This window comes from Macrobrachium nipponense, chromosome 12 (genome assembly GCF_015104395.2).
Source record: "Macrobrachium nipponense isolate FS-2020 chromosome 12, ASM1510439v2, whole genome shotgun sequence".
NCBI classification, from domain to species: Eukaryota; Metazoa; Arthropoda; class Malacostraca; order Decapoda; family Palaemonidae; genus Macrobrachium; species Macrobrachium nipponense.
In genome coordinates, this window is record NC_087205.1 from 29,901,498 (window position 1) to 29,927,540 (window position 26,043).

At 32.8% G+C, this 26,043-nt stretch overlaps 1 protein-coding gene and 1 long non-coding RNA gene across 2 annotated transcripts in view; one reads left to right on the forward strand and one right to left on the reverse strand.

Moving 5' to 3' along the window:
• LOC135224449 (uncharacterized) overlaps positions 1-26,043 on the reverse strand; it is a 289,668-nt gene that overhangs the window by 11,286 nt on the left and 252,339 nt on the right. The window lies entirely within an intron of this gene.
• Positions 18,631-26,043, forward strand: part of LOC135224448 (scavenger receptor class F member 1-like) — a 315,394-nt gene continuing 307,981 nt past the window's right edge. The window contains exons 1-2 of the mRNA XM_064263441.1: positions 18,631-18,686; positions 25,816-25,916. Of these exons, the coding sequence (XP_064119511.1) occupies positions 25,842-25,916 (75 nt within the window). The 5' untranslated portion in view covers positions 18,631-18,686; positions 25,816-25,841. The remainder of the gene's footprint in view (positions 18,687-25,815; positions 25,917-26,043) is intronic.

Consider the following 26,043-nt stretch of genomic DNA (forward strand, 5'->3'; position numbering starts at 1 on the left):
ATAGAAGTTACGTTGTCTAATCCAATAGTATATATTTCCTTATGTCATTATCATAATAATAATGCCACTTATTCTTTCTCTTGACATCTTATATCTCTAGTCACAACTACTTATCATGTATATAATGTTATTTAAAATATTTTTTAACGGAAGGCCAGCTGCAGTATCTTTTTTTTTTTTTTTTTTTTTTTTGTTTTTTTTTTTTTTTTTTTTTTTTTAGTCTATGCCCAACAAATTATGCTGCTAAAAACATTACAGATGACTATAGGGTTAAGTGCTGCAACTGAAGGACCATTTTTAAAGGTGTACGATATTGAGACTGCCAGTGAATATCGCTGTATCTGTCAAATTCGACCGACGCTGGCGACTTCAAGGTCGTTTCAGAAAATGTGTCTCGAGGATGTTGGACAGAAAGACATCAAGAGAGATCGCCTGGCGTTGTTTTCACATGACACTGATTGGTCAAGACGGTAAGCGATCTCCGCACAAGTGATCGAAGGAGGTAACTAATCAGGATGAAAGTTGTAAGCATGAAACTTGGAAATGTCATTGGCGTTGCACTTGTGGAGGATTGCAGTAATTCTTTGAATCCTTGTGAACCCGTCTCAGGTTCTTCTATGTTACGAGGAATTGGCAGCATCACGACTAGAGAGGTTTTGTACATATCTCTAAAGCACGACACTCTAAAATCCAAGCATCTTCATTATTATAGAAATTGGTATAATTTCGAGTCAGTAAAATTAAATTACATGTAAAAATAAAAATAAAATTAATTTATTTATCCTTTGGGAAAGATTCCTTCAGAATAAATTCAATGTAGAGAATTGTTTTTACTGAGAATTGTTGTTATTACTTTGCTAAATCGTGACAATGGCAGAAGGATGGTTTGAAAAATGCAATTACATAGATAAAGGGGCCATTCAAGAATTTTGTGACGAATAATCAGACCTCGGAAAACCATAGAAAGAAAAGCAGAAACGAATATAGATAAAAACTCTGAGATTTCATAGCAGATGATATTAAAAGACCGAACTGAATAACTGCTTCTTTTACTTACTTACGAGAACCTTGACTCTCCTTCTCTCACGCCACGCGACCACGTGGGTGAATTCATAGCAGAAGGCCAAGTGTCTTCCCGTAGCTGGGTAAACTAATGTCACAATTTTAAAGCCTGCCGAGAAGTGCTATAAATTAGGTAGGCTCTATCATAGCATCACTTAATTTTCCAATATCATAGTTTTTATCTCTCAGATGAAATATTCCACCTCTATATCTGGCATCAAGGCCGCTTGCATGTACACATATTTACAGTCTGGGATAACTCAAATTCGCCTTATTCCTTTAGTTCTCTGGTCACCTTTCCAACCGATCACCAATTCAGGCATCTTGTTCAAACTGCCATGGCTGTCACTTCCCATTATGCTTAGTCATCAACGAGTAAATTAATCCGAACTGTTTAGGTAAGGCATTATTCACCTGTGTTTTCAGGTCCCTTAGTTCATCGTTAGTTTCTACCCCTAAATAACAGAAACATTAGAGCTGAGAAGATGGGTCTCCTTGCCTTATGCACCCGCACCGAGGGTATGGACTGTTGAAAGAGCTTGAAGTCCATCTGTATCTTTTTGGACGAAGCCCTTCACCTTTGTGATGTGGGCATCGTTAAAGTGGAGTTGGGTCGGAGAAGGATGGTCCAAAGCAGCAAGTCCTCTCCTTAGTTGGGTCATGAAATTAGCAGTACGTTCTTCGGTGACACTACACTCGATGTGCACCTAATCAACATGGACCACGTTAGCTCGATGTTTAAAGACCAGGTCAGTATTTACACACCCCTTGGCAATACCCATCACACCCCTGCTACAGCTGATATCAGTGTCACTCGTGCCATATTGGTTGCGCTGCTGCCTGACCTAAGCACACCAGGTACCTTCCCCACCTCGACCTGACATGAATAAGCTGGACAGGAATGGTAACAACCCACTTAAACTGACACGTGCTGCCATTTGCATCCAAGGTATCTTTTCCTAGTTGGCACCTTACGTGATATCACTCAGAACAAGTGTTTGAAATATCAAACCATTAACCTCAAAATATCTTTGTTGCTAGAAATAAACAAAAGGATACATACGAAGTTGCATATTTAAAGAAAAATCATACATAAACGTATCATACCAAAATAGAATATATATGTAGTTATAATTCATATCCTCGGAACCTATTTACATCTCCAACACGCACAAAAAAACTCTTCAGTGCTTATTTGTCCTTCGTTAAAATTATCCTCACACAATAAACCTCATTTACCTAGATTTTGGGGACCAAGTTCCCTGACATAAAAGATAAAACATTTTCTGGGGACGGGGTGTATATGGGACTTCTTTCATTAAGAATGTTTCGCTGAAGCTCAGTGGATGTTTTTATTTTGTTTGTTTACCTTTAAACGGCCCCTGATAATATGGATCGAATTTATGTTTTATTGGCTGCAAATTTTTAAAACATAATATAGCACTTGTGAAGATTTTCACAGGTTTTGTTCTAAACCTAAGTTCGTCCGCGTTCTGATACTTTTCAAGAACTTTCATTATGGCCTCCTGTGTTGCCAACACTGCCCTTTTAGGCTCATGTTGCAAAGATGCACTCTGCAATGTTCTATCTAATACTTTGTTAGTCTCTCTGACTTCGTGATTAAAGAATAAGACGTGGCCTTAAATGACACATAATATACAGCCGATTCACCCACTGGTTCACATTCCTCTTAATTAAATATCAAAGGAAATTCATGACCTCTATAGATGGAAAAAGAAGTTTCTGTTTGGTTCAACATGACCTCTAATGTTATAAGATTCCTCAAGACCTTTGTGCTGACAGTCGATAGGCCATGACAGGGAAGTGTTTAAATCTCTCTTCCTTGGTCTGTTAGTATCACTCGTGGATGTGTGGACTTAGTTATGAATGAATGCAAAGCTTCAGCCTGGTATGAGTATAATACGCGGACTCATCCACAAATTTTCGTCACATAGAGGAAGTTTTGTGTTAATGTCGCCTGACAGTCGTTACTGGTCACCCCTCCAGCCATTAGCAGAGTAAGAGTGAATGGGGAATAATTTTTGGTGTGTAAAATTATGAATGAATCAGGAAGGGTAATAAAATGCCTCCCGTTGGTAGCAGGTATAAAGCCAATTAAGTTTTATTTACTCAGGTATAAAGCCAATCAAGTATAAAGCCAATCAAGCAGCGGTAAAGCTAATCATGTTTTATTAGCACTAGGACAAAGAAATGTCATAAATTGTCTCTGAAACACCATGACAACACATTTTAGACCCCTTAATTGCTGTTATAGGGGTTGTAACAATTATGACTAAGAGAATTTATATGCAAAGTATGTTTGGATTATATGCATACAATTTCTCCACTGAATTATTACTCACATTTTACATAGTTCAATAAGCTATTTAATTAATTGTAACTGTGCAATAGTCAAAACTGTAACACTCCACTGCATAACAGGTGACAAATTCAAGAAAATGGGAAGGAGAATATACTCTAGTTTCAGGTGAAACTATGGTATTTCTATAATAGGTATTCCTATAATAATAATAATAATAATAATAATAATAATAATAATAATAATAATAATAATAATAATAATAATATAATAATAATAATAATTTTCTTCACCTTAGAGTTCTTCATTAAGGAAGTGTAATAGATATTCCCGAAATAATAATAATTATAACAATAATGATAATAGTAATAATAATAATAATAATAATAATAATAATAATAATAATAATAATAATAATAATAATAATAATAATAATAATTACGAGCGAAGCGAAGTCTTACTGAAACGGGGTTATTTCTGGCGGCTCTGCCCTAACGAAATTCAAATGCTAATATCTCCAAAAGTATTGAAGATGAAAGAAAATTTCTTTTGGCAGACAAAACCTTTATGTTTAAATTTAATTCCATATGATTATCTTTAAAATATTATAAATTCACATTTAAATGATTTTTTAATCATTGCATTAGTCCTTAAAGCTATTCAAATGCTAGTATCTCCATAAGTACAAGATACAAGAAAAATTCTTTCGGCAGATAAAACTTTACAGCTTTAAATTTCATTCCATATAAGATTTATTTTCAAGATATTATAAATTCACATTTAAATAAGTTAACGCTTTAACTTGAAGCTTCGCGAGTAATCGCCTTAAGAGACCCCTACTGGTAATAATAATAATAATACTAATAATAATAATAATAATAATAATAATAATAATAATAATAATAATAATAATAATAATTTTCTACATCCTTCAGTATCCTTCAGTTCTTCATTGAGGAAGTGTGATAGATATTCCTTTAACAACAACAACACTAATAACTACAACAACAACAACAACAACAACAACAATAATAATAATAATAATAATAATAATAATAATAATAATAATAATAATAATAATAATAATGATAGTTTTCTACATCTTTCAGTTCATCATGGAGGAAGATTCAATGTGCCAATGAGAAAAACATGACAGTAAAACGAATTCATGGCAATGTAGCTTCTTTTCCTTTGACTCATTTCCTGTTGTTGCGCCGCCGTTGTTGGTGGTGCTGTTCGTTCGTGTCTCTTCTTAACATTTCACTGGTTTAGCGGGGAGTTCTGAAATGAGAAAACGGTACAAATGGTACCACATGAATACGTAAACACCAAATGATATTACTTTTCATCTACTTTCATTCCCTCTGTGTCTTTCTGCTTGTTCGTTTGTGTGTGTGTGTGTGTGTATTGAGTTATTTGCATACAGGTACACATTCACATAAACACAAACACATATATATAAATTCAGGTGTTTATTATCGATCCAGAGCTGTAATCTAACTACTTGATTAATTCCTTTGTTTATACTTCCACTAAAATCCATTAAAATTGAGAAATGCATTTTGTCCAATGATTTATTTAATTTTCACTGTAATTACAATAAAACATCTTTGGAATGGAATATAAAATTTAGGCCAAAGGCCAAGCTCGTGGACCTATGAGATCATTCAGAGCTGAAAGGGAAACTAAGTGTGAAAAGATTTAGCGGGTTAACAAGAGGAAAACATCGCAGTTGTACTACAATTCACTTGTTAGGAGAGGATGGAAATTAAGATAGGAGAAAGAATGTGAACTAAGGTACAGTAAAAGGACTGGAAGGGGTTGCAGTTAGGGGCCAAAGGGATGCTGCAAAGAAACTTCATTAATACCCTTACAGGGTACTGCGCCGTTTGGACTGATGGCACTGCCCTCCCTGACGGGTATCACAATCTTTGGGGCATGAAGTTGTTGAAGAAGTTGGGCAGGAAAGTGGGTGCAGACCAAAGCGATTGCTTGCAGAGAGCAATGATCGTTGAGGAAAAGGGACTCTTGCATTTTGAACAGGCTGATGTTTGTACTTACTCCCTTTGTAGCAGCATCTACAATTGCGGTCAGGACAGCACAGGCTGCTCGTGGATTGGTATCCTTCAGGACACTTCTTTTGGTTCCACTCACAGATTCCTTTAATCCCGGCGCAAGATTTACTTTCACCACAAGGGACACAACAAGTACAACCGAAGCCTTTGCAGACTTGACTTGTATTGGGGTAATATCCGGTGGTGCAATTTCCGTTGGGAGAACAATATCCTTTGCCATTGGCACAGGTTCCTTCAGCGCATTTGTCCATGCAACACCTGTTTACAAAAGGAAAACAATAGAAAAATGATATGATCTAAAGTCATGGAAGATTATTTTGGATTCTCGACTGCGTTCATACGAAAACTGGAGTGAGTGAGTGAAGATCTTTATAACTATCAACGCAAGATCCGGAATCAAGATATCATTTAGGCAATGGAAGTGATGCACTTTTAATGTTAGCATACAGAAAAAAAGCAACATGGATACGAGAGCAAACTAAAGTAGAGGATATTCTAACAACAAGTAAGAAAAAGAAATGGGCGTGGGCAGGACATATAATGAGAATGTCAGTTAATACGTGGACGAAAAGAATAACAGAATGGGTCCCTAGAGATTGCAAACGAAGCAGGGGAAATAAGAGAAGATGATGAATTGACGAGCTAAGATAATTTGCAGGTATAGAATGGTATAGAAAGACCATAAACAGAAGGGAGTGGAAGGACAAGTTTGAGGCCTTTGTCCTGCAGTGGATTAGCAAAGGCTGATGATGATGATGATGGTGATGCATATATATATATATATATATATATATATATATATATATATATATATATATATATAGTATAGATAGATATATATATATATATATATATATATATATCTATACATATATATATATATATATATATATATATATATATATATATATATACAAATAGATATATATATATATATATCATTAACCTTGAGAACTACCTCTTAGAAAAACAAACTCACTTGCAGCCTCCACTATGACAAGGGATCCACGCAGCGTGGTATTCGGTGGAGAAACACAAAGTGGAGCACCGTCCCTCCTGACATTTTACATTGGCTTTTGGTGTTCACTTCCGTACAGGCTGCCAGCAACGAGAACAGTAGTTGTTGTCAGTTTACATTTAATGGTATAATTGGTATGAAAGTAGCTTCAGATGCAAACTTTATAGTATGTGGTTTCAGATACCTATTTTATACATTTACATGAGTGCTTGGATACTCACAATCCCACAAAAAAAGAAAAAAAAGAAAAAGAAACAATTGCTTGAGTACCCAGAGTCAAATAAGATAAAAGGAGTTTAATGCTTACAACTAGACAACCCGCCATCCGCCCACCCCCCCCCAAAAAAAAAAAAAGTTGGGTGATCAGGCCCACACATAAATGGCTTGGATGCCCACAACCATACAAAAAAGCTTGGATACTCATAATCATACACACACACACAAACACACACACGCAAAAAGGACGTGAATGCCCACAACATATATATATATATATATATTATATATACTATATATATATATATATTATATATATATATATATATATATAAAAGATTGAATACGCACATCCACAGCAAGTGCAGTACCAAGAAGAAGTGCAAACGTCGGCGGTATAATCACACTGTCCCGTCAGCCATTTGAACATGCATTGGCCGTTGTGGGCAGCAGCACACTGTCTTCACAGAAAAGAAATAGTCGTTTAATTATTTTTGAACTGTAATGATGCTCAAGTTTTCTTAGAAAATTATTTTGATGTAGATACACTTGAAAGAAATGATACTGATAAGGCAGAATAAAGAGACTGGATAATTTCTACAAGTTTCACGTTTAGTGAGTTGTTGTAATTTCTCTCAGCTGTAAAATACGCTAGAATAAAGATTTACGGAGTTTGAAAGATTTATACATTTAACCCTCTGACATTGAATACGTTGTCATATTAATGACAACAGGTTGGGCGTCATTTGATGACACCAGTATCCTTAATTCGTGCATTAAAAATCCATTAATGTGGGTCACGTGATAAATCACCCATAATGGATTTAACTAGAAATAGCAGAAATGACCTCGTTCTCCTGATCAGCCAATAGAAAATTCTTTGTAATTTTCATGCACAATCTACACATGTTGACAAATAGATGTTTTAGTTCCATTCTTATGCATATTAGCTTAGGGTGTACAAGGAAATACAATAACAACGTACAAATTTTGTTAAAATTGTATATTATTATTATTATTATTATTATTATTATTATTATTATTATTATTATTATTATTATTATTATTATTATTATTATTATTATTATTATTATTGTGTATGCTGGAAACAGACCTTCTTTCAAACATGTTTTTTATTAAAAATAATGAAATAATTTTGTATAAAATAAATTCTGTGAATTCTGCCATTATTTTTAATATATTATTATTATTATTATTATTATTATTATTATTATTATTATTATTATTATTATTATTATTATTATTATTATTATTATATATATATATATTTTTTTTTTTTTTTTTGCTCTATCACAGTCCTCCAATTCGACTGGGTGGTATTTATAGTGTCGGGGTTCCGGGTTGCATCCTGCCTCCTTAGGAGTCCATCACTTTTCTTACTATGTGTGCCGTTTCTAGGATCACACTCTTCTGCATGAGTCCTGGAGCTACTTCAGCCTCTAGTTTTTCTAGATTCCTTTTCAGGGATCTTGGGAGATCCGTGCCAACATCACACGTGTTCCTATGATTATGGGTACGATTTCCACTGGCATATCCCATATCCTTCTTATTTCTATTTTCAGATCTTGATTATTATTATTATTATTATTATTATTATTATTATTATTATTATTATTATTATTATTATTATTCAAACTTCCAAACAATATGGTGTTCATTTGAAATAAGTAACAGCAAGTATCATTATTATTATTACTATAGATGTCTCATGACTGATGAAGGAACAGGCCAGCTTTGAAGAGCAATGAAGAAAATATAGAACTTAATTATTCTTACTTAGAAGTGATTTCCTGACAACAATTACTTGGTATCTTGGCCAGAGAATCGGTCACATTTGGTGTCTCACCAGCGTAGCAGACGCCGCCGGGAAGCACCTGAAAGTCAAACAATGAAAATAGTAGGAAAAATAAAAATACCAATCATAAGAAGAGAACAGACACTCGAAATCTATGAGAAACAGTAAAGAGTCATTGCTACAAAGAAATGAAAACATATAGTAGAGTAAAATATAGTAAAATATAGTAGATATTGAGTTAATAAAAATGTTTGAGAGAGCAATGAATAATGCTACTTAATAGAGAGCTTGTTTTAATCTGATGACTTGTGTTTGCAACGATTTTTCACAAATATTAAGCTACAAATGTCGTTTAATATCCAGTTCACTCTGCCTTTGGAGTAACTTTCGCTGAAAGGAATTATAAATGATAAACGATTCGTCATCAGGGAGATTCGAACTCCTGACTGGTGGGGAATGAACTGCTTATATTAAACGGTGTGTTAACTTAGTATTTGTGATATATATATATATATATGTATATATATATATATATATATATATTATATATATATATATATATATATATATATATACATATATATAATATATAAGGTGTGTGTGTGTGAGTGTGTGTATGTAACAGGGCGTCCTTTAAACTGGATGGTATCTATCAGAGACATTTATTCTAGAAAAGTAAGAAGCTTGCAAGGATTATATAATAGACAGATTAACTGCCCTCATCGTCTTGTTTCCGTAGAATGCCCAGATACGTGGTCCACTTGTATTTACATGCGTATGGGGGAGGGAATGAAAGTCCTTATTGGTCTAGTTCTTTCTCCAATCCTTTGATTATTTATCTTCCTACTCATATGTAGCCACCGCCAACTTGAATTGACACACAATTCAAGATGGCGGTGGTGTAGCTCCTACCCCGTGGCCTTGGCTTTTCTCAGCCAGCGGCTTCTTTCAGGGATGCGTTGCCCATGTGGTCTCTCGTGTTTTTGCGTGTACTCATTTGTGATTATAATTTTTCTGGATAGGCTGTCCTGAAATGCGCTTTCAGGATTGCCTACCATTACATTATTCGCACATGTTTTGAAAGCATTTTCTACAATTAGTCTGGCCGTTTTATTTGTGTTCTTGTATAAAATATTCATATTTTCCCATGATATTCAGTGATATTTTTCCCAGCAGTGCTTGGCAACCGACTTTAGGCACTACAGTCAAACTTCGGCGGTTGCCAAGCACTACTGGGAAAAAGATCGCAGAACAGTCAGGGAGAATATGAACTTTCAATACAAGAACATAAATAAAACGGCAATGGCCATACTGATAGTATAAAATGTCTTCATTACATGTGTGAATAATAATGGAAGCAGATTTGAAGACAGCCTATGTAGTAAAATTATATACGCAGCCATAGAAAAGAGGACATGGAAAACCACGAGAGACCAACGAGATGGACAACGCACGCCGTGAAAAAGCCACAGGCAGAGAAAGGCTAAGGTTATGGGGGCGGGCTACGGCTACACAGGAGTAGGAGGATAATCAAGGAATTGAAGAAAGAACTGGCCCAACAAGGACTTACCATTCCCTCCCCAATATGCATGTAAATACAGCGGGACAACTGTTAGTCCTAGGAAGCCTGTAATCTTTCCTGGATAAATATCTCTCCTAGATACCATCCAGTTTAAATGAGGTCCTCTTATTAATTGTATTAATTCACAGAACACCTGTGTAAACAATAATGTTCATATATATATATATATATATATATATATATATATATATATATATATATATATATATATATATATATATATATATATATATATATATATATATATATATATATATATATATATATATATATATATATATATATATATATATATATTTTATAAATTATGTATATATATATATATATATATATATATATATATATATATATATATATATATATATATATATATATATATATATATATATATATATGTATATATAAAGGTAATGCCGCAGAGTAAAATGAAAACACGAGAACTGCCGATATCTTTTGGTCTTAACAACCCTTTACATTTTATATATATTTAGTGATCAAGTTATTCATATACATTTATATATGTGTGTTTGTGCGTGTGTGCGTGTGAATGTGTACCTGCATCACGGAAATATGGAACTTCATGAATATATAAAGAAAGATATGGCTATATATATGTGTGTGTGTATGTACATACAGTATATACTTGATATGACTAACGCTAACCTTGGCAGAGGAGACGTTACCAGCCGCGAGGAATATCGTCAAAAGGATCCATGTCATTGACGCTTCCAACATATTGATGAGTCCTTTAATCAAAGGATCCTGGAAATAATTGAAATGTTATGAATTATGAAAAGCTGCAAGTTTTAACAAATAATTGTAAGTTATGATTTTTTACTTGATAACGTTTCATGTACTCTGCTGTACTGTTATTATATAGGTAAGTCAAAACATATATACACACAAGTATTTGAAAAATAAAAACACGGTGTCGTCCTATTCAGTTATCAACAGACGATCTGTATTTGTAGAAATGTTTGCAAGGCTTGAAGCTTTCGTCCATCCTTCTGTGGACTTGATAGAAGGATGGACGAAATCTTTAAATCAGTTATCACAATGTGTATATACATACATACACACACATATATATTAATATATATATATATATATATATATATATATATATATATATATATATACGTATATATTATTATGATAACGAGTTTTTCTTCCACCATTTCAAGTCACAGTCAGTTATTACGAGGCCTAAAGACCTAGATTAAAAATAATATATTTTGTAAATGAATTCAAATCTTAGACTTGTTTCCAATATGACATCAAGTGAAACGAATAATGAAGACTTCAGTATACTTACCTTAAACAGTTACTCACTCGACAGATATGGTCAAAGAGGAGTCTAAAAGCTGAACTGCAGAGTCGTGCGTTGCGAGTCTGACTAGTTGCTCACGATTAATATAACATAAGTAGATTACCGGTTGCGTGCTCTGATTCCCTCTCATTGGCTGGAGAACGACGTAGACACCCAATGAGAAAGCAACAGCTGTTATAGTAATTATATGTAAAAATAATAAAAAAACAACAAGAACAACAAGAACTGCGACATCAGATACGATGATATAATAATAATAATAATAATAATAATAATAATAATAATAATAATAATAATAATAATAATAATGAAGAAATCTGGTGTGTCAGTCTAAATATGTATTAAAAATATACGTACAAACGTTTATAAATATGTATACTTCTATTATATATATATACACACAACACACACACACACACACACACACACACACACACACATATATATATATATATATATATATATATATATATATATATATATATATATATATATTCACACGCACACACACATACATATGTATATACACTATATATATATATATATATATATATATATATATATATATATATATATATATATATATGTATAGTGTGTGTGTGTGTGTGCGTATGTGTGTGTGTGTGTGTGTGTTTTGTGTAGTTCAAATTTATTTGCTGTTGGAATTTTTTTTCTTTGCGGTTCTTGATTTATTATATTTTCGTTTTGTTTTGTGATGGACTTCTAACTCTTTCTCAATTACAGAGATGGCAATCACAATGGTAATGAAACTAAAATAAATCTACAGACCCCGATAGTCATATTATCGATTGTCCAGTGATTTTGGAAACCTTTTATACTGAAAACCATGAATACAGATGAGGAAATGAAATGAATAATTTCTCGTTCATTGTCAATTATTCCCAATCGATAGACGTGAATTATTTATGAAGTTGCATCTGTTTTGTTTGCAAAGAAAGGCAGCTACTCAGTTTTTCTATTGGATTCACTGCGACTCATTGCAATTCATAATATGTAAAAATATATAAAAATATATAAGTAAGAATTAAATGAGAAGCATAGTATACATATTTTGGCCTTTAACAATAACAATTAAAATATTTTGTATACAATATTGCTTATAAAATATAGTCCCAGAAAAAATAGCAACTGTATAGAAAATTCCATGTATGGATTGTGATTTATTTTACTTCTATCAGACCAGTAAAAAATTGAACACCAAATTAAAACAACAGAACTACTCAGTAAGAACAGCAAAGTTAAATATTGTCACGTTGTAACGAAATTATTCCAAGGAACTTGTTAGAATCTGTTTTGATTCAGTTAACCTGGGTGAATAATTTTGATGTAAGTCAAGGACTATTTTCTTTTGACAAGGTCATAGAACATGTGTTCCAGAAGGAATTGAAAGATAGAATAAAGAAGATTACCGATAAGTAGATTTCGATTTTAATATGTTGATCGTTCTATGACCTCCCAACCTTATTGTGTTCTCTCATGACTTGTACCCAATATTTATATAGGCCCTTGCTCATGTGTATCTTTAATTGCTGTGACCATATCTTGCTAATAAGACAAAAGTACTTAGCATCTCCAGAGTTTCAATTTTCCTTCGTGGCTGTAACTTTGTTCATGCATATATATATATATATATATATATATATATATATATAATATATAATATATATATATATATATATGCAGGAGCTACTTGACGATGTCTGAATAAAGCGCTTTCGTCTTTATTCAGACATCGTCAAGTAGCTCCTTGACGATGTCTGAATAAAGACGAAAGCGCTTGGATTCCTGACTATCATTTCCCGTGGTATTCGCTTATTATGAAGTCACGTGCATCTACTGTGATTTTTTAAGCATATATATATTATATATATGTGTGTGTGTGTGTATATATATACATACATATATATATATATATAATATATATATATATATATATATATATATATATATATATATATATATATATATAATATATATATATATATATATATATATAATATGTATAAATATATACATATATATATAAAGTCGTAGTATGTATGCATGTATATATATGTATATATATATATAATATATATATATATATATATATATATATAATATTGAGATGAAGTGCCAAGTATCTGGTTACCACACTTACCATTCATTTATTGTTACCTCACAAAAGCCAGACACCTGAACCCTCATCACAGGTACTAAACGACTGAATACTCTAAAGGCAACAGGTAAATACAACTTACCTGTATTGCAGAAAATCAGACTAGGTTCATCAAAACATGTGTGAGGTAATCTTGTAAGTAATTAAATTAATCAAAGGGCATCACTCCATCAACAACTTTAAAAGTCTAAGTATTTCCCTGATTTCAGAAGTCCAAGTACTTCCCTGGTTCTAAGTCACTTCAAGTTAATTGAAGGAAAACATATCAATTACCACTCTATGTTTCTACCTAACATCAATATAATCATAATTAAATGCAAGTATACTGGTTGGAAATGAAAACACTTAGAAAAATCTTAAATACAAAAATTTATTATTAAACTCAAAATTTATAAGTGAAATTCACAATATCAGGGAAAATTACTGTTACTTGAAAACAAAGTAAAGTTTAATTCATTCTTGAATCAAATTAAGTAAAATTAAATCAAAATTAATTTATCACAAAATTCAAGAAAATTACTTCAATCAAAATTCAAAAGTGTTAGGAAATAATTGAAATTTGGAAATTAATTCACAAGTGCTAAACAACAATAAAACTTGAAAAGAATTCTAAGTAAATGGAAATTAATTCACAAGTGTTAAATTTAATTAAATGTGCAATGATTAAGCAATGATAATAACTAAGTGAATTAAACTGTGACTGCAAATGAAAAGACAGAAAAATGTGGACAATACCAAAATTTAAAAAGTATTAATCACACTGAATATAAAATAAAAACACACACTTCAATAAGAAAATGAACAAATGCACAAAAAAATAAACAAACACAAAACACAAAAATTTGCAATATGTAAAAACGTAAATAGTTTCTCTTAAACCACTGTAACCATCAGTTATTAGTTTTTACCAAACCTTAGTAACCATCAGTTATTAGTTTTTACCTAACCACTGTTCCTATCAGTTATTAGTTTTTACCTAACCTTTGTTCCTATCAGTTATTAGTTGCAACTAATAAAAATACAACACACTTTACCTTTTTGATATACCAGCTTCTTTCTTTGCTGCAGGCTTGTTTCATAGTTTCACAAAACCAGGCGCCGTTTTTCAACAACAATGTTTGTTCAGATTCCACAAAAAAACACTAAATAATACTAAATAAACTCTAAGAAATATCAAATCTGAAAATTACAAGTTACGAGTGGCCATTCAGTAAGTACGAAATCGTTACGTTACTTTAAACTCAAAAGTGCAATGCGATGGAGAGAGAGAGAGAGAGAGAGAGAGAGAGAGAGAGAGAGAGATCTGAATGCTTCAAGTATCAAAGCCCGAATTAAAAACTTCTCCCTTACGGAAGCTGGACTGGAGATTTCACAAAACGTTTTGGGCAATAATTCTTCCAGAAGTTTCAAAATCTTACGCAACTTTACATACAAAATGTGTAATCTACACGTGGCACTCGGCAAAGACATACGCGTACGAGACCAGTCTGTTAAAAAAAAACATGTACTCGACTCGATCGACCGAAGCAGAAGTCCCTTATCACACATGATGACAGAATCCCAAAACACAATGAAGATTCGAGCTCGCTTATCAAACGTGTTGACATATTAGGAGAAACAACTCTAGCTTTGAGCGGACAAAGATATTCTCTCTCTTTCTACATTCTACGTTATATATTCTTTTACAATATGTTACGAGGAATCTAAACATACATTTTAAACATCCTAACTCTAAGCTATCTAGGAATCTGAAAAATGTTGCACAATCTTATACACAATGTTTTATACAGTCGAAGAGGGGAAATATGCATTTTGAAAGTAGCCATATATAATATATATATATATATATATATATATATATATATATATATATATATATATATATATATATATATATATAGACTGGTAAAAATGTTCTGTTACAACAGAATTTCTTCTAATAACAGGAGCCCAGCACCAAAATATAGAGAAAATACTATATTTCTGAGACTGCTGTCTCTCTCTTCAGGTAGATGAACGCGAAAAGTTACAGAAAAGGTGGTAGTTATACTAAGAGCTCCATCCACAGTCAAGCCAATTTAGGTCACGCCCACTGATAATCCTTCATTAATCCTCTTAAGCGTTGGTTGAAGGAAAACGTTATCAATGACATCTGAATCCCATGTGCCCTTTTAAATGTTGATTAACTGTCTCTTCTTAATCAAGGCCGATTCTATCATCTGACTCTTGTACAAACGGTTGATGCTATAAATTATACGTGACAAATTCCAGTTTATTCTGTGGTTATGTTCATTTATATGGTTGGAAATAGCTGATTTCTGTTGTCTGTACCTAACTAACCATTTATGTTTTATTAATCTCTGGGGAAGTGGTTTCGTGAACACCTGTGTCCTTGGGGAGATGTCTTTTGTTGGACGGTAATCAGGGATTTGGCTAATGTATCTGGTTCAGTAAATGCAAAATGGTTAGAGTCTGGGTCGCCGTCTTAATCCCATCCAGGAGCAGAATTTTGATTTTATTGTTGGGTGTCTCTGGTCTTGTCTTGAGGGGGTCGGTAAAAAATTACGTTTGCTTTGTGAATTGCTTTCTCAATTATATGGTCACGATACCTTAAAGGAGAAAGCTGCTTAAGAATTAGTTCAAATTCTTTTTCCAGGAAATCTGGGGAGCAAACTCGTATGGATCTTAAGAATAGGTTGCTGGCTACGCCTATCTTGATAGGAATGTCGTGATAGCTAAAGTAGTGAATGTATGAAAGTGAGAACGTTGGTTTTCTGTATATGGTATATTTGTATTCTGTCGTGTCTCTAATTATTAAAACGTCAAGAAAACGAATTTTGTTGCCTGTTTCCCATTCAACTTTAAATTTGATGCTGGGAACTAATATGTTTTATTTTGAAAGGAATTAATTGAAATCGCCCCATCTATTATCCCAAAATGTTAAAATGTCATCTACATATCTCATGCACAGCATGTTTTTGGGTTTTATTGCATTTATTACTGTAGTTTCAAAGTAGTTCATGTATAGATTGGCTAAAACAGGACTTAAAGGACTGTCCATATTGCACCCGAATTTTTCTTATAGAATGATTCCTTGAATGAAAACACGTTATTAGATACACATAATTCAACTAACTTTATTAGTTTGTCAAGCGCCAATGGGATATGATATGAATAGCAGGCCAATTTTTCTCTCAAAACCGAAGAACGCCCTGTACTGGTACTTTTGTGAAAAGGGAATCTACGTCAAGGCTTAAAAGTTTTATGTTGTGAAGTGGAATATGTGCTTCTCTGAATTTGTGACAAAACCCCTCCGAAAGTTTAATGTGACCATGAGAAAAAGTGCCTAAAAAGGGGGAAAGGAGACCAGCTAACAATTTTGAAATTTTGTAATTGAAAGCTCCGGCACATGAAACGATGGGTCTGAATGGAAGGTTGTCTTTGTGAGTTTTGTGAAGGCCATAAAAGAAGGGTAGTTTTGGATTAATGAATTTGAATTTCTTTAATAATCCAATGCTCTTTTTATCTTGGCCAATTAATCTTACCCGGAGGAAAGAATTATCAACACGAAAAACGACATCTTCGTACTACGCAGAGTGATATATGGAACTCAGTCTGATCTTCGTCTCCTCACTACTGACCACATATACAGGTATCTGATTTCATTTTGTTCAGACATTTTTGCCTATAATAGCGCGACTCATTCCAACAGACATTTTCGCACGTTGAATAACTTAATAAACAACAGAGCATGGAATAATCTTGAGCAACAAGACAAAGTTTTAAATCTATCTAACACATTCCTTACTGTAAACCAACACTTAGTCTTAAATCTAGACTTATCCTTTGCCTTTATGCCGAACCGTAAAAATAACCTAGACTTCATAGTGGCTTTTGATAAATTCATATCGGACAAAAATTACAGCCGTGAGGAGATATGTTTAAAAGGAGTGTTACTAAATGCTTTAACTGACCTTAATAAGAAATACTCCGTCCCCCGTAGATTTATGATAGCCATCCGCTCGCTAAAAAATTGAGATGTTGTAATAAGTAGATCCGACAAAAACGGCAAAATCGTAATCATGGACAAAGACTTTTACCTCGACAAAATCAACCAACTCCTTAGCGACACAAACACTTACGAAAAACTGACGAAAAATCTCCTCCAAAATATCCCCACAGAATTTTTTCGGAAAGTAAGATTAATTGGCCAAGACAAAAAGAGCATTGGGCAATTAGAGAAATTTAAAGTCATTAATCCAAAATAACCCTACTTTTATGGTCTTCCTAAAACTCACAAAGACAATCTTCCATCCAGAGCCATCATTTTATGTGCCCGAGCTTTCAGTCACAAAATTCCTAGATGGTTAGCTGGCCTCCATTTCCCCTTTTTTAGGCACATTTTCTCCCAGTCACATTAAACATTCGGAAGATTTTTGTCACAAATTCAGAGAAGCACATATTCCACTTCACAACATAAAACTTTTAAGCCTTAACGTAGATTCCCCTTCTCCCTCCTTTCCGAATCATTCAGTCTTCAACTTTTTAGTCTAGCAGGTGCTTTTTTAAATTGCTTTGTTTTTATGTATGTTTTTTTGTATATTGGTTGAGACTCCTAGTCAAAGTTATATTCCATGTATTTTTAATTTGTGTTGTTTCTCTTTTAGCCTTGATGATGTAAGTATGTTTTACGAAACCCGTCGGCAATAAATGTATCACCAGATGACCGTCATCTCCTTGTCACCCTGTCCTTTCATATGCCGTGGCCCGCTTGCGCCAACGTATTCTGTCTTATATATATATATATATATATATATATATATATATATATATATATATATATATATATATATATATATATATATATATATATTATATATATATTATATATATTGTATAGTATATATACATATATAAAACTTACGAACATACTGTGGACGTTATTTGTAAGCGGCATAATGACATGAATATCAGAAATTATTTTACACGAGGAAATGATCAATTAAAAATTTTATTCTTCTATTTGATATATAGTGTGGCTGTCAGTTTCTTCGTCAGTGGACAGGACCATATTGATAATCCTAAGTCGTAAGTACTTGCTGTTTCCCTTAAGAATTCATATTCGATCTGCTTTCAAGGTATCTTCTAAAAAGCCCCGTTACTTTCTACAGAGAAATTTCGAATAGAATTCTGAATATGTTCCTTCTATCGCTAAACTAATAATAATAATAATAAAAATGTGAAGAATGAAACGGCGAATTCAAATGAGAGCATTTATTTAGGGGCGCTTAATGAAGATTTGGCCATTTTTGAGCTTCGGATGATCTCCTCCATCATTCATTGAGAAGAATGATGCTTGCAGTGATCATAATGAAATATTTAAGAAATTGCATACAAATATTTTCAATATTAATGATCACAATAAAAATAAAAAGGTCGTTTTTAAGTGGCGTTGGCGGAGGTATGCTCGCTGCCGAGTGCATTTGTTTCACTTCTTCATTTTCATTACAGAATAACAAAAGAAGCATAAATAAATGGGCTACATATACAGAAAATTATTGCCAAATGTAATATGGTCCTCACTGCAATAAACGTTTGATAAGTACATTTCAAAGTGAAAAACGCCATTATTTCATATATACATACATAAATACATATATATATATACATACATACATATATATATATATATATATATATATATATATATATATATATATATATGTGTGTGTGTATGTGTGTGTGTGTGTGTGTGTGTGTATGTATATAAATATCCGGATTATTAATGCCACAAACTTTGCCATAAATGAAGAAAGAAAAACGAGTTGGAGCTCTTATATTTGATTTCTAAAATATCATATCGAATAATATAGAGAATTTTTTTTTAGAGAAAAACGAAAAAGCGGAATATATATATATATATATATATATATATATATATATATATATATATATAGATATATATATATATCTATATATATATATATATATATATATATATATATATATATATATATATATATATATATATATATATATATATATTCCGCTTTTTCCGTTTTTCTCTAAAAAAAAATTCTCTATATTGTTCGTATGATATTTAGAAATCAAATATAAGAGCTCCAACTCGTTTTTCTTTCTTCATTTATGGCAAAGTTTGTGGCATTTATAATTCCGGAGATTCTAATGTCAACCATATCCTATTCATTTCTGTATTTTGAGACAAAATGTATCTGTTAAGTATTGTTTTATGATAGGTCAGAAATCTTTTATTTTCATAACTGGCTTTTCGTTATTACTTTGTTTTTTGAATCGATTTTTTTTTTTTTTTTTTTTTTGTAGTTGGCTCAAGTCTGGTTTCATTTATATTTAAAAGTTCTTATTTAGATATGCCTTTTTATCGGCTTCAGGGCGAAATATTAGTTTTTTTTCCCACATATTAAAAATACTACAATATACGTTACATGTAAGTACGCTTTTTTTTTTTTTTATTGTGTGCCTTTAGTATGTATTTGTCTATGTTCTATATTAATAAGGGATTCAAATCTCGTCTTTGAAAATAGCAAAGCACAACGCAACCGTCATCAGACCAGGTTCCAGGATGACTCACATCTGATAATTGTAATTTTCAAACACTTGTGCTTCTTTACTGGCTGAATTCTTATTCTCTGGCGTCGGAATTTTATTTGTCAATGTGACTTTGAGGTCAAAATAATCTTCCCTTTTCGTTTCGTCTTTCCTTAGTATTTCGTTCATTTTGGCTTCGATCAGAACAAGATCATTAGAATTTACATATCACTGCTATTTCTGTATTCAGCTTGTGATCGTAAAACTGCTGGCAATGTTCAACACATAATATCGATCGTGATATTGGTCTAATTTCAGTTTTTGTGATCACAAAATTAAATAGTATTTTAAGTTTTGATACTCATTAAGTGAATATGATCAAATTTTTAATTGATTTTATCACTGTTATATTTATGCTTCAGAAATTTCATTATTAAATTATTATTATTATTATTATTATTATTATTATTAATATTATTATTATTATTATTTTTATAAAAAAATCCTCATAGTAGCACGAGACTTCAGATGGAGAAGCAAATCCACTGTTATGTAAATGTACATATATTTAAATTTAAAAACAGCACGGATAGCTTTTGGGAATCTGTTCGGTTCCCCTTATCAAACTGACACGTTGATATAGCACTACAGCGAAGTAAACAAAACAGGAGTCAAAAATTAAGTGACTTGTTTATAAACAATGGAACCGGTCGTCAAGTACAAATCAGGAAATGCCGTCGTTTTCTGATGAAACCCCAGCAAGTCGTCTGGAACGTCTAATTGGTCCTTGCCCAATGCGGTCGTTCTGATGGTCCTCTTCAACAGCATAGGCGCTGGCAGCATCGGTTACTGGATATTTATTTTATCATCGTGCTTTTTGTTAACAGTTTTCCGTATTCTGTTTAAGTGAGGATTAAAAGGGAGTCACAGACAATTCGGAATTATCTTGCACTCCCTTTTAATCCTCATTCAAACAGAATACGGAAAACTGTTAACAAAAATCACAATGGTAAAATAAATATAGTCTTTAATTACAACAACACTATTAAAAGACTTCTTATACACAACAACAGCACAACGAATCACAAACATATTGCTGTTTACGAAATTCCCTGTAACAGAATGTGACTAAATATTTCGGGGGAAGTGGTAGAGGGCTGCCCACTATAATCGGGGAACACAAAAGAGCATACTAGTTGCATACGGATAACAATGTGTTAGTCAGTCACAGCCTTAAGCTCGATCACCGCATAAATTGGGAAGAATCTAAAGAAATTTTTAGAAGTAAAGATGTTGGTATAAGAAGGCTAGTGGAGGGTGCGGCGATAGACAGTCGTTTTTCAATGGAAGGCAATAAATCCACACAGGAAGACATATTCACCAATAACCTTATTTCCAACAAATATATTAAAGGCTTTAAGAATAAAGAACATTATGATAGTGTTGTCTCTTTAGCCACATCTGATGCTGCGGTTGCCTCTCTTTCTCCCGTTCAGGTAACTCGGCTACATCCAGTAACCGATGCTGCCGGCGACTATGCTGTTGAAGAGGACCATCAGAACGACCGCATTGGGCAAAGACCAATTAGACGTTCCAGACGACTGGCGGAGCTTTCATCAGAAAACGACGGCATTGCCTGATTTATACTAGACGACTGGTTCCATTGTTTATAAACAAGTCACTTAATTCTTGAATCCTGTTTTGTTTACTTCGCTGTAGTGCTATATCAATGTGTCAGGTTGATAATGGGAACCGAACAGATTCCCAAAAGCTATCCGTACTGTTTTTAAATTTAAATATATGTACATTTACATAACTGTGGATTTGCTTCTCCATTTGAAGTCTCGGGCTACTATGAGGATTTTTTTATAATAATCCAGTGGAGGGCTTTTGCCACTGAACCATGCCTCTTTTTGTACTGGTTCTGTGCAAGTGCCGGGCATTCGCTTGCTATGTGGTTTATGGTTTCATTTTTCGTATTGCACTTCCTACATATGGGAGAGATGTTATTTCCGTCTATCGTTCTTTGAACATATCTGGTTCTTAGGGCCTGATCTTGTGCCGCTGTTATCATTCCTTCAGTTTCCTTCTTTAGCTCTCCCCTCTGTAGCCACTGCCACGTGTCATCGCTGGCTAGTTCTTTAGTCTGTCTCATGTATTGTCCGTGCATTGGTTTGTTGCGCCAGTCCTCTGTTCTGTTTGTCATTCTCCTGTCTCTGTATATTTGTGGGTCTTCATCAACTTTTATTAGTCCTTCTTCCCATGCACTCTTTAGCCACTCGTCTTCACTGGTTTTCAGATATTGCCCCAGTGCTCTGTTCTCGATGTTGACGCAGTCCTCTATACTTAGTAGTCCTCTCCCTCCTTCCTTTCGTGTTATGTATAGTCTGTCCGTATTTGCTCTTGGGTGTAGTGCTTTGTGTATTGTCACATGTTTCCTGGTTTTCTGATCTATGCTGCGGAGTTCTGCCTTCGTCCATTCCACTATTCCTGCGCTGTATCTGATTACTGGCACTGCCCATATGTTTAAGGCTTTTATCATATTTCCGTCGTTGAGTTTTGACTTGAGTATCGCCTTGAGTCTGCATATATTCTTTTCTGATCGTGTCCTTCATCTCTTGGTGTTTTATATCCCCTCCTTCCATTATTCCCAGGTATTTGTATCCAGTCTCATCTATGTATTTGATGTTGCTCCCATCTGGTAGCTTTATCCCTTCAGTATATTATTATTATTATTATTATTATTATTATTATTATTATTATTATTATTATTATTATTATTATTATTATTATTATTGTTGTTGTTGTTGTTGTAAAATAAGTTTTATTGAAAATAATGACAGAATTTACAGAACTGATTTCATACAAAATTCTCTCAATTCTTCTTAACAAATCATAAGAAGAATTAAGAGAATTTTGTATCAAATCAATTCCTGTAAATTCTGCTATTATTTTCAATAAAGATATTATTATTATTCGATTAATTATTATTATTTTATTCTTCTTATTTTTATTATTATTATTATTTAATATTATTATTTTCATATTTATGATACTAAAATAATCGATTATATTGCTATTGTCATATTTATGATCCCAAAATAATTCCTCTTATCTAATCATCCTTTCCTTTTTACTTTTTTAACACAGCCTACTTCCAAGTAGGCATAACTGGACTACATCAATGAATGCCATCCTGTCAATCAATAAGTAAAAAACGAATACATTTGGATTAGTTTTGATGATTTGATGTTGGATGCGAATATCAACGTGGTAGGAACTTATTCGAATTCAGAAACACCTGTACAGGGGTGTCCAGATTTGCCTGAACCCACCTGTGCTTTAACACCTAGCTGCGGGCCTACGCGACGCTGAGCTGTCAGAATTATAAAGATAATAGTTTTGTAAAGTATGCTCAATAATAATAATAATAATAATAATAATAATAATAATAATTAATAATAATAATAATAATAATAATGATAAGTAATAATAATAATAATAATAATAATAATAATAGAAACTATACATTTTCAACGGAGTTTAGTTTGCAGAGCGTCTTCTCTGTTCTCTTATTATATTCTTCTCTCTGCGGGTAAGTGGAATAATAATTAATAAATAATAAAATAATAATAATAATAATAATAAATAATAGGGAAAATTAGGTTCTCCATCAAGATAATTATTTTATGATGTAGTTGTCAGAATTACGTTTTAGTCCGTTTGGAAAATCCTAGTTTTCCATTTAATAATAATAATAATAATAATAATAATAATAATAATAATAATAATAATAATAATAATAATAATAATAATATGAACGATCGGTGTTTTGCCAAGATCCTATTTAACGCAGTGGTCAGAACTGCATTTTAGTCCCTTAGGAAATTCCAGTTAACAGCAACGACAACAACAACAACAACAACAACAACAACAATAGTGCTAATAATAATGGTAATAGTGAAGGAATCCACAGTGGCGAAAATGCAAATATATATTGAACGAGAGCTTTCGAGAACCTGCATGAATGAGAAGGAGAATCGAGCAGCTTCTCGAATGCTCACGTTTGTTTATATATTTTAATATTATATATTTACATAATTTTAGTGACTCATGCTATTATGAAATTTTTATGAATAATAATAATAATAATAATAATAATAATAATAATAATAATAATAATAATAATAATAATAATAATAATAATAATAAAAACTAGAAAAACTAGATGCCGAAGTAGCTGCAGGACTCCTGTAGAAGATTGCACTCCTGGAAACAGCGCACATAGTGAGAACAGTGATGGACTCCTAAGGAGGAACCCCACTCTACAAAAACCACCCAGTCGAATAGGATGACTGTGATAGACCAAAAACAAAGAAAGAAAAAAGAATAATAAGAGTAATAACCATGGGTCACTAAACTCCCTGGAGTAATCAAGCTTTTTACTTCAGAAATGCTAATTTGTTTCCCAAATGACTTTCCACTTTAGAGACGCCACTTTTCGTAGCCGTAAATCAGTCAATCAAATCGTTAGCCGTAAGGTTCTCAGCGACTAATCACAGTCGACTGACCATTTTGTACGTAGTCTTTTCACTGATATGCAAAGCTTATTAATCACTGGATCTTTTAACACAAAATATTAAACGATAATTGATGGAATGAAATTTTTTTAGTGTCACCTCACCTTGGAAATTAAGAGGTGAAATTAACCCCCTCACTGAGGCCAATAAGCTGGTCCCCTACCCCTTCCACTAACTCCTCCTCAACCCCCAACCAATCCTTTCAAGAATAATCAAGACATTCTTGGTGTTTCTTAATGGCTCATTCAGTTACTCATTTGTAAAAATTACATTTGAGGTGGTTGAATTAGCTGGTATCTTCTATTGAGTTTTCAGTCCATTTCCGTATACTGTTTTCGTTCAGGCTCTGCTCTATCGCCAACTTAAGGTCTGACTGTCTCTTTTTTCTCTTCTCTAGTGCGCTTGCGCTTACACAGCCCCACACATCCTCTTTCAGTAATTGTTACCTTAATAGTATTCTACGATCTCTGTTTCTCCTATTCTGATCCATAACAATTTCATTGAACCTGATAGTAAACAATTCATTGATTCCTGATAAACTGTGGCAAGATTTTTTTTATATTCTACGAACCTTGACCTCAGGTCACCTTTGGTCCGCTACGTTACCAAGAATAATGATTGCTTTCCCCCCTCTAATTCCAGGCTAAAGGACACGTCATTTTTTTTTTGTGAAATGTGAATAGCGCTTCTAAAAATTACCCGTCGAAAATCGCTTGAACCAGCACTATTTATTGCATATGCACTGGAAAATGAGCAGATTTGCTGTAGCTTGAAATTTGTCTTTAATTTTTATTTTTGTATCATGTGAAAATCGTTACTGTTATATATATATTAAAAGTATGGCCTTTTCTTTGGTATATCACTGGTTGCGTATACGAGTCTTGAACAATAACTGACCTTATAGCTATCAGAGACCTGAACTTTGAGTCAATGAGAAAAGGTCTGACTTTTAAAAGCATCTTTTCTGCTTCTGTTGACAGCGGCCGAATACATATCGAAACAAACTCGACTTCTGAGTCAACAAACAATGATACGTAACCTATGTTTGAAAGTGAATTACTTTATTCCAGGGATCGCCAAATAAAAGTAAATCAGAATGCGTTGGACTCCAATTTCCTTGACACTTCCTTGGCTCCTCTTACTTCTCCTACCTGACAACGTCTTTCCTCAGGTGAGTTGTTATGTATATGATGTAGAGCCCTTTTAATTTCCTCGATAAATTCTTAGGGCATATGGATAACCATTTTAACTCTTCGACTCCAAGATTCATTTACTTTTCGCTGGAAATTTCGAAGGGA